This window comes from Gymnodraco acuticeps, unplaced genomic scaffold (assembly GCF_902827175.1).
Source record: "Gymnodraco acuticeps unplaced genomic scaffold, fGymAcu1.1, whole genome shotgun sequence".
Classification (NCBI taxonomy): Eukaryota; Metazoa; Chordata; class Actinopteri; order Perciformes; family Bathydraconidae; genus Gymnodraco; species Gymnodraco acuticeps.
This window is the reverse complement of record NW_022990947.1, coordinates 3556612-3572955: the sequence shown is the minus strand read 5'-3', so window position 1 is coordinate 3572955 and position 16344 is coordinate 3556612. Positions and strand designations below refer to the sequence as shown.

The window sequence follows — 16344 nt, the reverse complement described above, 5'->3', positions numbered from 1 at the left end:
AAATGTGTGACTCGAGTCTGACTCGAGTCCAAGTCATGTGACTCGAGTCCACACCTCTGGTAATTCGTGGCACAATTCAAACGGGATCGAAAGATAATCTTTCTCTCTCCATTGTCTTCAATACATAATTTTTTCGAAATAAGGTCCCATGGAGGTCCACCGGATGGAGAGGGACTTCGCCACTCTATTCGGTTCGCATACTTTTTCTCTGTAATGTCAAACAGAGGTGGCCTCTCCTGGATCATGCTGATCAGTTGGTCTTCGGTTCCGTCATTCCAAATCGCCATGATGAAGAATAAAATGCTGAGAAATGAAAAATGAATAGCAGTCTGTGTGTGCCTTCTTAAATCGTTTGTTTACGTTCCTCACTTCCGTTTCGCTTCTCATGCACTGATTCGCTAGCTGAACAGCCAATCAGAGTGACTTCTTTGGCTGACTGCCTTTGGCGTCGGGTCGGCTGAAAAGATACACCAATCTGAGTAGGGCGTGCCGACGCTTTTCGTCGGCCTGACGCCCACCAACGCCGATAATCGAGTTGGTGTGTCCGTACCTTTAAGGCCCTGACACACCAAGCAGTCACCAGAGAACTCGCCGACGCCGACTGTTGCGTCGCCGTGTTCTCCTGCGTCTTGGCCATGTGTCGCACCGGAACACACCGCAAAGACAGCCGAGCATGTAAGAACTGCGCATGCGTGAGTGGCAATAACTCTCCTTACCAGCAGGCGGCGGTAGTGTGTATTCGTCATTCAACAGAGGCAACAACCGGAAGACAGAGAAGAAGAACAGACTACGTGATATAAACAAACAACAAATAGTGTGTGCGTTCTATTTTCACTCTCGTCCATCGAAAACATGTTTCGTGCGGTGCTGGAGCTATCAGCCATTGGAGTGTTGCTTGTGGAAGACATTCTCAAGCAACCGTTTAGCTTCTAGCTGAACAGCCAATCAGAGTGATTTCTTTGGCCGACTGCCTGTGGCCGACGCACGGCCGATGATGTTGCCTATGAAAAGGGTCAAAACAGCACCACACTTCAGATAATGGTTAACGGTCCAGCCCTCAACAGCTCTACGCCAATTATGGGGTTTCATCATATGCCGTTTCCATGAAAACGCATCCCTCGCCATAAAAGACGATGTCGCTATAACTCCTATGAAAATGTTCAAAAAGTGCTCAAACTTCACATGTGTGCTAACAGTCCAGCAGTGAAGACATCTACGGGACAGTTTTGAGATTTCTTCAAATGCCAAAAGTTTGCAGTTCAAATATTCTGCTGCTTTTCCAAGCCTTTTTACTTTCTTTTCTTCTCTCATCACACATTCAAGCCCCCAGTGTTCATGTATCATTTCAATCTAAATTCTTCACTTTCTTCTTCCACATTACATTTCAGCATAGCAGTTTAGCGTCAGCTTTTCAGCATGAAGCATTCCCACTAGCAATTTCTTCAGGAATTGCATTCTCTAGTTGACTTTGATGCTCACACAGTACATGGCTGTGGATGAGAGGAGCAACTGCTGAATGTAAGACAGGAAGGTGGTGACTGAGACAGTGGTGTTGGGAAAACCATGACCGTTCACATAAGAGACCCTGCAGCTAAAATAGACAGTCAGGGTATTAACAGGGGGATCACTGGCCTGAATCTGATACTGGTCCGGACTGCACTCCAGCATCTCTTCCTCGCTCACCCACTCGCTCTATCTCACAAACACAGACATGTCCACCCTGCTTGGACCTGGGGAACTGCTAGTTATTGTGTGCTTGTGTGTGTGTGTGTGTGTGTGTGTGTGTGTGTGTGTGTGTGTGTGTGTGTGGTGTGTGTGTGTGTGTGTGTGTGTGTGTGTGTGTGTGTGTGTGTGTGTGAGAGAGAGAGAGAGAGAGAGAGAGAGAGAGAGAGAGAGAGAGAGACTTGCTCTGGCACCAACACTTCCCACTTTGAGTCAGCTGTCAAAACAACACTCTTATAAATAGAGGGATAATTAGTTTGCATGGCAGTGATTATATATCAACAAATACACAAATTCAACACACACATACATATCCTCTTTTGAATGCCGTTACACAATCAGTCAAGCAAATTAATGTGGATTGTTTACGAATAGTTGATAGGATGCACTTTCATGCACACACTGACACTTTTTGAGACTCTTCTTTTGGTAATTCATTTTTTCTGGCATCAGTGCTTTTAATTGATAGCCTACAGTCAGAAAATGTGAGGCAACAAGGATATCTGGCTGGGCTTATAGCAGGGACGTCACTGTCACATGGCATGCATCTCAACCACAACTATTTTAAACTCTCCTTCCAGCAACTTCCAAACTATTCTAGTAGACTTGAGTTTGCTCTATTTCCTTATTTCTAACTGTAGAATTCATTGTAATGCAATATTCCACTTTGGCCCTTTTTACTTCGCCAATGACCTTTCTGTCACAGTCTGATACAGAATACCAGTTACCAGTTCTATGTGTTTTCAGCCTAGTGATCGTGTTTTTCATCATAGATCGACATGTGTTTTTATATATTTGGCCTATATTAAAGCCCCTGAACACTGACATAAAATTGCCTTTTAACCTGCTGTAAATCTCAACATTTTAGAAACCAAAATGGATATATTACATTACATGTTACTTATTAGGCGCTTTTATCCAAAGCATCTTACATACTCAATACTGTGGGCAATCCCCACAAGAGCAGTTTGGGGTGAAGTATCTTGCCCAGGGACACAACGACATGCTGACTACAGTGGGGTTTGAACCTGTGCTCCCCTGATCCGAACACCAACGCACTAGTCCACTGTGCCACAGCCTCCCAAACATATATAAATGTTTTAATGTATTTGTGTTTCAGGGTGGTGCCCACTATTTTTGCTGTCAAACTGACTTAAAGGTTAAGTTTTCCCCAATTCCTTATAGTTAAAATAAGTACATTACATCTGAAAACATGTTGCAAATAACCTTCACTGATTTCATCACATTTTGATAAGATGTTGTGTGAGAAAATGTGCTTTCAAGCTCTTTAAATATAAAATACTATTGCCCATATTGAGATGATTACCTGGAAATCTAATCGACAAGTAACACAACTGTTAACATCTGACCTTCTGTCTGTTCCCACTAAAGATACTCCAGTTAGCTCAGAGGCAATAAAACAGGCTGGATCTGTTTCTCTGTCCACCTGCTCCTGCGTGTGGGGCGTTTGGGGTAACCTGGACAGCTGCATGGTGGCAGGAGTAGACATCCTGAAACTCAAGTCAGCAGTGACGCTGACAAACCCAATGCCATTTTACTTTAAGATTAACCAGGAATGTTTTACTTCTCATTCCAGAAACCAGGCACCATTTATGTTCAATGTGAAGCTCAAAACCTTGGAAAAGGTTTGATCTTCACACTGCATGGAAACCACAAACTTGCCTTTAACACCCACAACGGTGTCTCTGGCTTTGTTTCATCCTTGTCACATTCACACATTAAGCATTCATGTCTGTCATGGCTTTGAAAGCTGTGGGTTTATGTAATCTATGAAAAGGACGTGAGATTAAACCAGAAGAGCCAATATTAAGTTGCACTGGTCTTTAGTGTAAGTCACATTTCATTTTTTACATGAGGCATCATGTCATGCATTTCAGAGACATATTGTGATTTCAAACACTCTCTTCCTCATCTGTAATGGCCTGTGAAGTCCAGCAGATAATAGGTTGTAGGACCAAAACCTTTAAAATAATATTATGGTCCACTCATGGTCTCACTCTGGTTGGATTTTTATGTTATCACTTGAACTGTGATGGGAGTTTTCACATCACTTTACAAAGAAAGACACGGCAATTAACTCATACCCGTAGACAAGGGTTGGGGTTGCGGACATACATAGTACTTCATCTGAAGTTGCAATTATACTTCAATACAAGAAGCCTATTTCTTGCCATTTACAGTGCATAACTGTCAAGTAGGAGGCAGGTAACATGACTCAGCAGAATGAGAAGCTATAAATAGAATATTGAAGTCTGGGTTAGTTTCCTCTTCATGATAGCTTATCAAAGGGCAGATAATGTTCTGTTTAAATACAAACTCACGTTTCGGTCTTACTCCCTGACAAATAGAAAGCATATTATCTGTTGAGTAAAATAACATATCATGTTCTGTATTTATTTTATTTTGTGATGTCCTTTTTTACATGTGTCATGATGAAAATGCTTTCATTTCCCTCGATCAAAATTCCCCTTGTTCAACAACAATTCTTCTAGATCTAAATGTTTGGCTGTACCCACATTTGTTGCCAATGCCAAACCATCTGCCACACTGACTCATCAGGCCTGCCCACGCTCTGTTGAGAATCCACCAGCTTCACAAGGTAGCTCCTTTGCTGTCTAATCACCATGCTCTGTACCTTCCCCAGTATTTCACTGAGGCTCTGCAAACAAACACAGCCCTGAGTAAGTGGGTACAAAGTGTTGCAGATAATAGACCAGTCATGGTCAGGACAGAACGTGTGCATACATGATGCAGATTATCATCAAAGCTCTTCCAAGTGTCATTATTTATGGAACAAGGTTGGGTTTTCCATTCTATTCTTATCCTGTTGCTGGTCTGGTATTGTCCATTCTGCCTGTTAGACAATTATGTCATGCCTCCAGTGCCTATGCAAGCATGTGTGAAAATACACACACACACACACACACACACACACACACACACACACACACACACTCACACACACACACACACACACACACACACACACACACACACACACACACACACACACTCCTTTTCTGTCCTGGCACCTATCAGCAGTTGATAATTGACACAAAGAGCGGCAACAGTGTTTGCAGGGATGGACAGAGACAGATCTAATGTCCAGAGGATAATCTAGATGCTTCTGCTGGTGTCCATTACTCATGATCACACTGATACAGCTGATACCTCAATCCAAGCCTTTACCTCTCTCTCTATCCTCTTTCGGCTCTAAATGTAGCTCTCTGTGTTCCCTTTTCTCCATATCATTACCAACATGCAAACTCAAACTGTGTTCAAAAGGCAAACTCCAATGATTACATTGCCTTATTTTAACATGTCACAGGGGAACACAGAGAATCACAGACAGAGTGTGTAAATAAAGGGAAAAAAACAAGAGTGGATCTGCCCATATGCCAAAAAGAAAGTTGAAGTCCCAGTCTTCTAATCAAAGCACCTGTCAGTCAGAGCACTTCACAATGCTTAAATTCCTTTTATTTAAGCCTTTCTCTCTGTGGCTGATGTGAAGGTGCATCAGAAGTCCTGGCATTAAAGGCACGAAAACCCAATGGACATGAAAAAAGACACAAACTTCCAAAGGCTTTTCCACAAACGCCAGATCCAGGATCGACTAGGTACATTAAAGAAATAAGGGATTTTTAATTTGTAGAATTATAGAAGCCTACTTGTCACTTGATCTTGGTTAATTACTTACTTACTAACTTACTTACTTACTAACTTAATTACTTACTTACTAACTTACTTACTTACTATCGTACTTACTTACTTACTAACTTACTTACTTACTAACATACTTACTAACTAACTTACTTACTTACTAACTTACTTACGTACATACTACTTTCTGCTGTGTGAAATCATCTTTAATATGTCAACAGTCTTTCTGCGAAAGAGAAACTTGCTCTGCAGCATTATTCCTCCTAATAAAACATCAGGGTTAGGGTGACACAAGCCGTGGACTTTATAGGGTCAGCCTGCTCATTAAACCAGACACACACACACTAGCATTACACCCTGTGAACCCTGAGTGGCATGTGTGCAAGGGCCCCCCCAGGTCATCTCTGTAATTTTAGGGGCACATAAACACACACACAAACACACACACACACACGCACACACACACACACACACACACACACCACACACACACACACACACACAAACAACACACACACACACGCACACACACACACACACACACACACACACACACCACACACACACACACACACACACACACACACACACACACACACACAATCGCAGAGACTGGGTGTAAAGTGTTCAGGGACAGAGCTGCCTAGTAACAACCCCTCAACGTCTCGGCCCCACGTGAGCATTCATTCACTTATTCTAGTTAACGCTTAATCAATGTGTAGAGCTGCAAATTCAATTGAAACACATCCCGTTACAGTTTTCTCTAATGTTTTTCTACGCTAACTAAAAGTCAGTGGAGTTGGAGTACTGTAGGGATAATTGAACTTTCACATGACATTTCCTTACCCTGTTTCAGGGTAAAATATGGTTGTTAATTACTGTATAGGAAAATACATTTTCAGGAAAGTTTAATTCACAGTTAACATAGTTATTTCCGGTACACAACCTTACACATTTTTCTTTTCTTAGAGCATTTTTTACCACACTAAGCTAAGTTTGTAACATTTTAATGGCTCCTTGCACATCCACTTTGCGTGTATTAGTTCAACTACAGTAAAGTCAATAATGCTTATACATAGTATGACAGAAAATCAAAAACAGACAAATCATGAGTCCATGGAAATGAAGGTATTCAAACTACAATTCTTTCATGTGCACAAGTTGTTGATGTTGGCTTAAAACAATCTATAAATCACTCACACAACTACAAGGCTAATGTATATGATCAGGACCTCCAGAAAAGCTTTAAATAGACAAGTTGTTGCATCTAACACTCTGTTTCCAAGGTAACTTTGATCCTCAATAAATTCAAGATTTATATATTTATCTTTATTTAATCACCGGCTACATTCAGGACTGGACATAACTGTTTCTCATCAGGCCGTATGAGGACAGCAGTGAAAAGCCTCTGCTGTACATCAGCATGTGGAGTGTGTGGGTGAGCGAAGGACTCATGTCACAGTGAATATGTGAGAGGCAATCTGAAATAAGAGCACTTCAGTGGTTGATGATGTAAGTAACAGTCAGAAAAGAGCTGTTGAGCATAGTTCATAAGGTCTTTTGAGATAATGTGTTTGTGTTGCCGTCCTGATGATATCAGACCAATACACGTAAGGACTGGAGGTGTGACGGACTCTCAGGTGTTAACCCTTTCAAGCTTGAACTGCATTCCTGGATGCAGAGATATAGTTTGCCCTTTTCATGTATAATTTTAAAATGTTCAGAAGATTTGAAGCAGCTGAGTGAGAAATTAAAGAGTTCGAGGAGTTTAACAAAGAATGACTGTGTCAAGTAATAGTCATTGTACAAAATATGTACTTGTACTTTTTACATAACTGATTTGCTGCTACCATCCCATTTGTATGTTTTTAATGGGATATTGTGTTTATTGAATGTACTTTTACTGTAATTGAGACAAGTCAATGACAAATAGTAAAATAAATTAATCTATAGTGAAATAATAAATATAGCACTATTTCAATTATACATTTTTATTTACCAAGAATTAACTGTGCTTTTGCCACATTAATATTTACACCTTTAAAACTGTGATTATTTTTATATTTTTGTATTAAATGGGTTCCTAGGGCTGCAACTTGTTCAACATGAAATGCCACAAAATCATTGTTTTAATGAAGTACATGTAAAAACCTGCAAATAGTTGTGATAAATAGGGCATTAATACTATAGCTCATGTTGATCCTGTGTGGGCTGAAATGCTGAGCAGGTGGAAACTTTGACCTGATGGTGGGGTCAAAGGAAAGTCATCAGGATTCAAACTCAGGGACCATCAGGTTCTGGGTCTACTACACAAAGTCATATTGAGACCCGTTTGCATTCTTCAGATTTTCTATTTATAATTATTTAGGTTTAAGGTTTGAAGAGGTAAAGCTTTCCGGCATTTGACATGAAAAAAAGAAAGATCAGGGGAATATGTGTATTTCTTCTTCTGTTAATTGTGATGTAAGACCTTAAATATGCAAACACATTACTGTAATATAGCTTTAAGTTACAGTTCAATCAGGTACATTCAGAGAAGTGTTGAGAGAAACAGAGAGGGTAAGAGTTTGAAACACAGCAGGAAAAGCAATTAGGCTTATCGCTTTCCCCCTGCTTTCCTAAGCTTCACACACATAAAGTCCGACACACACACAAACAAAACAATGCATGTGCAGTTGCCTGTCTGGGTCCAACATGCGCAGAACGTAGCCAGATCAGGTTGCTATTTAACACCGTATAAAATTACAGCGCTAGTCAGGTGTCAGAACAAATTGTGTTCTTCTAGGTCTGTGTGTGTGTCCATACTGGAGTGTGTGTGTGTTCACTTGTGTAAACCTTCTCTCCTGCCGGCTGTCAGCCAGTTACTTAACTGACGTGTTTCAGTCAACATGCCTGATTTAATAAGGGTTAACTATGTTAAAACACACACACACACACACACACACACACACACACACACACACACACACACACACACACACACACACACACACACACACACACACACACACACACACACACACACACACACAATTAACAGAAGCGCCAGGAGGGGAGCTCAGAGTTCCACCGTCAATGAATGCAAAACTGATCTCTTTACAGAGATCATGTCTCATAACATTTCCAGAAAACCTTCTCCTAAGAAGAGGTCAAAGGTCATGCCTTTATTTCGTTCATTCATTCTCACTTTCCTTTTGGTTGTCCTTTGAGGGAAACATTTCCAGTTTGCAAGATAAAATGTCCGAAAAAGAACTTAATTAATGATGAACCAAATAAAAAATATCTAAAATCAAGGTCCGCTCTCTTGTTCACTCCAGATCTGTGTATCTGAAGGGATCCGTCAGAGGATGCAGTTGATCTATAAGTTGTATACTTTACACAAGTACTTTCATTTTATGTTATGTAAAAAACAATGATTAAAACTTAAAAAGACACATTACAAATATTGCTATCTATAATATGCTGTGTATTTCTTTAAAATGTGCCCTTTTGTATGATACATATTTTACCTTGGGTAGTCTTTAGTATATTTTGATGCTGCTCATGTGCCCTTTTACTTTCCATGTGTGACAACCCCCAGTTATGTCCACCTGTCCACCTCTATCTGTGAAGGAAGTCTATGAGAGTATACATGTAGTACAGTATCAGAGGTTTATTGAACTTTAACTCCATGTTTACATGTATTTGTCTGTCACTCAAAGAACATACATTTTTACCCATACTAAGTCCATTGAAAGAGAGAACTGTAGTTTATTTTTAGAGAACTGTGAACTGGTCCACTCTTTGACATTTACATTTTCACACACAATTAACTCTGTTTGGAAATCCCCTTACTTTATATGTTTAGTTGGATTTGCTATGCCAACCAGTTGAATGTTCATCTGATTGTCTCATTTATCAAATTAAGTGAGTCCCTTGGCGGAGGATGAAGACAGAAAAATGTGACACTCTTCCTAAGGAGAGCGGTTGCTTTTTATGTTGTGGTAACAACTTTGCACCCAAGGGAGAGACCTTCCCCGTTATCTGCACTCAATAATGGGATCAGGTTTCTATTTATACTGGCTCTCAATCTTACTTTCTCTCTGCTCTTTTCACTCTGACTGTCACTCGGCCAGCTCTTACAATAATTATAGCTGCTGGCCTTCATAAAAAGGCTGTTACAGAAATAAACCACGGCCTCAGTAGACGGCATGGACAGTTATTTGAGAGATCGAGATGCCTAGGTAAATCATACCATCTGGTTGTACCCGGGACCAGTCAGATACTCGAGACAAGTCAAATATATTTTATTTTTGCCTCAGAAGGTGCATATAATTGACACTCTCTCCAGCCCTCACTTCAGATAAGAACAAACTCCCTGTCTCTCAGTACAGACAGACATGCAATAGATGATGTATGTGTACAGAATATTAATGATACTCACAATGTGAAAATGAATGACAAAGATGGATCCAGGAGGACAGAGATCCAGATCATGTGGAATGAAGTGCAACATGTCAATTTCATATACAGAACTATGTCCTGGATAAAATATGTAAAAAAAAGAAAGAAATCAAAGGTAAACTGACTAAAATGCCATTGAAGTAGTCTGGTTAAAATGCTTTATACACATTTCCCAAATTATTTTGTATATACATTTCTAACACCATGAAGTAAAGCCTTTACCATAGGCCCTTATAACATAAAACGACTGTTTTGGCAGGAAACAAAGAAACATAAGAAACATAAGAAATTAAGAACAAGAATGCTCCTCCTGTTTTAATTAATGTTGGGCCAAGTCTATACAAAATGAGGTAGGCCTATGCATATTGCAACACGTTTTAAGAAGAAGAAAAAACCTAAAACCTCAGAAACGGCATGGTTCACATACATTAGTAATTTACTTTATCATCTGTTAAATGTAAATCCTTATCATAATGAATGAAGGGAACATGTGTCTTTTAAAATAGGCTTTAACCCTGTTTTACTTTTAAGTTACCATTTTCCTTTTTTACAACATCTGTTTTAACCATTGCTTGATCTGTGAATATTTTACATCCACGTTTTTAGGCATAACGCTAGCTCAGGTCTATCAATGCTTTTACATTTTGTCCAAAGTATTTTATAAATTCTTATTTCAATATTTTGAGCCATTCACATTATTTTATGGACAATCTAACAGTTTGGTTAATGTAGGCCTTAGTCTGTTGTCATGGTTACAGTCTACTTGTTAGGTTTTTTTCTCCCATCTTGATGCCCTAAAAATAACACTAATAATATTAATAAACCTTTCATGTTTACACACAACAGTTTAACAATAAGCAGCGTCCTCTGCTGGTATGAACCACTAACTACAGGAGCAGGGGCAAACTAGGCTGTTCGTTTAAATAAAGTTTTGTTTTGTGTACGTACAGAGCCGCTCAAACATGGCTACCCTAGCAACCACACGCTGCGCTGATAAACATTGCTCGGTAGGAAGCTATCAAAAATCTATTTACTGCATATTTTTGTCAAACTGTATTAGTTAGCTAGTCGACAACATTTTAAATATCTCAAATGTTATATAAATATCAGTGAAAGCAGAAGATTGACGAACTCACGTATTACAGGAGAGGGAGGCTGCTTGCTCTCTTCATTGTTTTGTCATTATTCATTGTAATTATCAATAAGTGTAATTATTGAACTGTAGGCTTATAGAGAACATGTTGCTCCTACAAACTGCTGTCCGAAAACAGATGCCTTGTGTTAATGTAGACTGTCTATGCTTACACTCTTCTCTGAAATCTATTCAAATTGTACTTTTATTTCCCCTTTCCAAATGTCTTAATTTATTTTATAACATATTTAAGTTTAAATTGATGGAATAAATGTCGTGGGACCAAAACTAGTCATGGTTACTTTAATTATGTTCCTTGTTAGTCTTAGGTGTTTTGTAGGTTTGAGATACTGTATTGATGTATAATGCTGCATGCACTTGGACATGCAAGTGTTAATAATCTTAGATATTCAAAAGTATATCTGCTTGTGACTGGGCCCCTATTCTGAGGATGTATTAGGGTGTCCCATTGCACATATCTCCATTAGGCTATGTATTGTAATTGTAAACAAAACTGACCTAAATTGATTTGTCCTGCGGTTCCAAATTGACAAGGGCTCATTACTCCATCATAGAACACAATTTAAAGGAAGTTTTATGCAAAATTGATTAGAAGTATACCTGTTGTTAAATTTCACATTATAATCTGGTATTGTGTTATATTTTCCCTAAATGAATTTGAGCAGGGAGAGGGAGACTCCAGCCCTGTCCAGCAGCCCTGCTCATCACCTCCTGTCAGCAGTGAGGATCAGAAGCTCGCAAGGCCGAATGTTGCGCAGTTTCTCAGGGAGGCCGAGAGAAATAGGAGGGAGTAAGTGAAGTACAGCTACTCAGAGTTATTTCACTTTAAGGTATACATCTTTAAACACTAAACTTTTAATGTAGAGATACAGTGGTTCAGTATATGGTGACAAGAACCCCCTACAATAAAATCCAACATTATCACAAGTGTGTTTTAAACATAGTTTTATTTTCTTGTCCAACCCTTTGTTTCATCTGTGTGTGGGTGTAATGTCTAGCCCTTAAGCACTTCACTCACATATTTTGTATTATATTATAAATAATGTTCTCATACTGGCTCAACAATAGCAAGAACTGATTTGGTGCTGCTTGTCACCACTGTAAATGAAACAAGCAAACCCATATTAAACGTTTACTTTCAATATTAATATAGTTATTATTGTTCAATATTTGTACTGTATATAACTTTACCAATCACTAAACCATTCAATCACAACAAATAAATCCTTAAACTTGTGAACAGTTTAAACTTTATTATCAGTGCATCCTCACCGGTCAATAATGTTATAAACCCATTTTACTCTATTCTTTCTTCTCAGGATTGAAAAGTTGGAGAAAGAGAGAACACTGAGTGTCCAGTGCAGAAAGAATGGGTGGACTGATGTGCCTGGAGAACTAGAAGAGTATGAGAAATTGCTGGAGGAAGAAAGAAATGCTGAGAGTGGGTCTTTTTTGACTACAGTACCCTAATATGTCCCACAGATGTTTTATAATGTGTAAAGTTGACAAGTCCTGTGATTGTAAAACCATGTTGAAGGAACCATGCACATTCAACACTTTACCTCTTTGACAGAGCAAACTGCCATTCATAATCTTCTTTGCATTTGATTCTTTAGAAATCCATCTTCAAAAGCAGCTAGTGAAGATTCATAACGGTGTGAAGAAATTTCAGAGACAGCTAATAGATGTGAAGCCGACTCCTGAGTGTAAGTGTTGTATCTCGCAGTGATTCTTTACCATTCATTCAGCCATCTTGTGAAACAGTCAGTACTTTTTAGTCATCATTTTTATAAACATTTGTGCCATGTCGCTTCTTCAATATAACATGGTATTGTCAATAAAATGGCCATAATTTCTTTGAGCAGTACACTACTTTTCAATACCGTATTGAAAAGTAGTGTACTGCTCAAAGAAATTATGGCCATTTTAGCGTCATAATCATGTACCATGAGAATCAGATTGTTAATAATATTTCTGCATATCTATTTTCAGTGATTGAAAGACTGAAGGAAATAATGACAGAGGTGGAAATCTCCATTAACAACCTAAAGGAGGAAGAGCGGTCATGGTAATCAGAAAAACAACTGTATTATAAATATTACTTACACACCAATACATCTTTAATATAATAAAATGAAAAATATAAATAAATAAAAACACCACCGCACTAACATGTTAAACCATTAAAAATGACAAGGTCATAAACACCCAAGTAGGCAGAAAAAGTGACAGCTTCTGATCAGTGTTGGCTTAACTTTAGGAATGAATATTTGTGATCTCATGAAAATACAATAAATAGTGGTCTTTTTTGTTTCTCTGATTCCCTTAGCGTTGAGGAACTCTTGAAAGAAGAGAGGACATGCAGACAGGAGATCACGGCTTATGAGAAAAAGATTGAAAACCTGAGCCTTGCTGTCAAATCAGACCTTAAACTACACACAGCTCCCACTGTTAAGGTCTGCTGCTCTTCTTATATCCCTCCTCGCTATATTTCCACTGTTTGGCATCGTTCATGCAATGAAACAAGTTTGTGTTCTAGCAATAAATCTTACAATTAATGCAATCAATAAATATCACAAGATTTTGCTGCTTTTTACCTCTTGAGACTATAAATAAATAATAAGAAAGTGTGAAAAACACATGTATTAAGTATTATAAGAAGTCAAAAGAGATTTAGAATTCTGCGGCATTTTATTGATAACATTGTTTTTTCCATAAGACCAACCTCCCAGCAGAGGTCCTAGCAGTGGAGGTATTCCTGCTGAAGACAGGAGGCCTGTGCGGAGGCTGGGACAAATATGACCACCAAACCTTCCTTAAAGTAAGAAGTTATTTTAATTCAGTCTTAAAAACTTGCCCTTTAAATGCAATTTTTGTATCTACTGCCAACTTCCACTCACAGGTCATTGCACACAGTCACTGAACACAATCCATAAACAAAAATGTGATTGCTTCATGCAACTACACATATGCCAAGCCAAATATCGATAACAGCAAGACACCTCTCTAAATGAGTCTAAGCTGTTTGATTTCCAGGTCTGGACAAAGCACAGCGGGCAACAAGTCTACAGGAAAGAGGCCAAACTGTACCTGCCTGGTAAAACATTGGAGGAGATAGAGCAACACGAGGACTGGCATCAGGAGCTGATCTACCTACAGGACAGTAAGAGAGAGGTAGAGACAAAACATGTATAACTTTAAATCAAAAGCAAACCTTGTTTTTGGTTCCATTTGTGTTAACTGTCTTCATACTACACCCAGGCCATTCAGCGGTGGAAAGACAGCAAACATCAGAAACGCCAGAACAGAATACAGAGTCAGGAGGCAGAAGAGGCAGAAAAGAGTGAGAGGGAGGCCAAAGTCCAGGCTAAGCAACACAGGTGAGTCGGAAGTATAGCAGTATAGAACTAAAGACAAGAAAGACACGCAGACATTGACTCCATGGTTAAAGGCAACAAGTCATAATATCCCACCAGAACTGATGAGCACCCTTAGTGTTTCATAGGTCACCTTAAATTGAGGTGAAATTGGTCGGCTTTACTTCCTAGTTTCCCTAGTCTTTGTTATTGTCACTTTATTGTTTTTTTCTGTTTCAACGTGTTCTGTCCTCTTTCTGTTTAAGGACTGAGCAGGAGAGAAGGGAGGCAGAGTTGCAACTGGAGAAGTGGAGGGAAGAAAAGCAAAGGATCGAGGAACAGGAAGAAGAGCAGAGGCTGGCTGAGGAGACACAAAGAGGAAAAAGGCAAAGGTGCTCTAGCATGTGTGACAAAAGTAATGTGTGCTTATTTCTCATCAGAGATAGCGCTTCTGTACTACTCTGAAATCAATACACATGCATACAGTGATGTGAATAGGTGCAGGGTTGGTTACCTCAGGAAATATTAATGTATAGTATTTATAAAGCATTATTTCTGCTTTCAGGAAGAGCGGCGCCGGCAGATGGAAGTGAAGCTGAGCATTGAGGAGCAGCTGCGACTGAAGAAAGAGGAAGAGGAGGAGCAGTGGAGGAGGAAGAGAGAGAAGGAACAGAGAGAGATGGATGAGAGAAGAAGGGAGGCAACCATAGGAATCCAACGCTTTAATGAAAGGGTACAAAGTTAGTCTAAAAATCACAGAAACACAAGTTGTTCGTCTTTTTGCCTGGTGTTATGTCTATTAGAGGCAAGGCTTTCTGACCAGAGCACAGTTTTTGTTATTTGAGGTTGTGCAATGTATTTAAGGGAGGTGAGGTCACTTTACTGTGTTGAATAAAAATCATGTCTCTGCCTTTTTTCTGCAGGATCTTCTCAAGGTGGAGGCAAAGCTTCAGGAGAGACAGCGGAGGGAAAGAGAGGAAGAGGAAAGACAGAGGAGAATCACTGCTAAGTTGAAAGAAAAGGTAAGGCTTGTAAAATTCATGTTAATTGTCTCTGAAATGGTTAACACAAAGACAAACATTATAACCACAAACCTGCAAATCCTTAATATATTAAACAAACAGAGTTGTTGGTTTAGTAAAGGTTGATGTTTATGCTTCATCCAGGTGGATGGTAACGTCAGCAGAGACCCCTCCAGGCTTACCCGTCCCACCAAGGGATGGGAGGAACGAATGAAACACATTGGACCTACAGGTGGAGGGCCTGTCCTACAGATGTTTCACAGGTCTGATTGCAACAACTACTAGGACAGGTTTCTGTTCAACAATTCTTTGAAAGATTAAAGGTGATTGAAGCTGAATCACTGAAATGTGCTGTCATTTTGTTGCAGAGCTGTTCCCACTTGGAGACAAGGCCTGTGATGAGCATCAATGGTCAACTGAACAGTCCTGAAACACATTCAGAATGTGCCTTTTAAATCTACTGTTTACTGCTTTACATAGAATGTAATTACATTACGCAAAACTACTATTTTAAATAAAAGTTTAGCCTCTTACTTGCTGCTAGCTTTTAATCCCAAACTAAGAGGTATGATCACACCTACCACATTGTTTTTTTGTTTGTTTTAGGATTTATTTAAGGTCTTATTGAGCTCTGGAAGTGTTTTAAGTCTACTAATTACATTTTGAATGAAATCACATCCTGATTTAATTTGTGCTGCCTGTGTTCTTAATTTCTCGTTTATTATTTTTCATCTTGTCCTTTATTTATTTTATAAACTATTTTGTTATTTTATTGTATTTTTTCTCTCTGTGAAGCTCTTTGTACTCTGTTTTGATAAGTATTCTAAAAATAAAATGTATCTTTATTTAAAAAAACCTAATTTGCCTTTTTGTGCCATAGATATTTTGTATACCAGAGAGAGAGAGAGAGAGAGAGAGAGAGAGAGAGAGAGAGAGAGAGAGAGAGAGAGAGAGAGAGAGAGAGAGA

The 16344-nt window shown here is 39.1% G+C and overlaps 1 protein-coding gene across 3 annotated transcripts; it reads left to right on the top strand.

The window, feature by feature from the left end:
• The first annotated feature begins 10795 nt into the window (after window positions 1-10795).
• LOC117558655 (coiled-coil domain-containing protein 112) lies at window positions 10796-16173 on the top strand. Of its 3 annotated transcripts, XM_034234977.1 has the most exons (15): window positions 10804-10853; window positions 11662-11789; window positions 12319-12440; window positions 12616-12705; window positions 12992-13067; window positions 13329-13455; window positions 13719-13820; window positions 14036-14173; window positions 14261-14379; window positions 14622-14747; window position 14860; window positions 14921-15088; window positions 15279-15377; window positions 15522-15640; window positions 15746-16173. In XM_034234977.1, the coding sequence occupies exons 1-15, from the start codon at window positions 10809-10811 to the stop codon at window positions 15774-15776; spliced, it is 1491 nt and encodes a 496-aa protein (XP_034090868.1). In that variant the 5' UTR covers window positions 10804-10808; the 3' UTR covers window positions 15777-16173. The 3 variants fall into 3 exon arrangements, 1 of the variants encoding a protein (XP_034090868.1); XR_004570853.1 differs by lacking the exons at window position 14860; window positions 14921-15088 and having other exon boundaries at window positions 10796-10853; window positions 11665-11789; window positions 13994-14173; XR_004570852.1 differs by lacking the exons at window position 14860; window positions 14921-15088 and having other exon boundaries at window positions 13994-14173.
• Window positions 16174-16344: the final 171 nt, after the last annotated feature.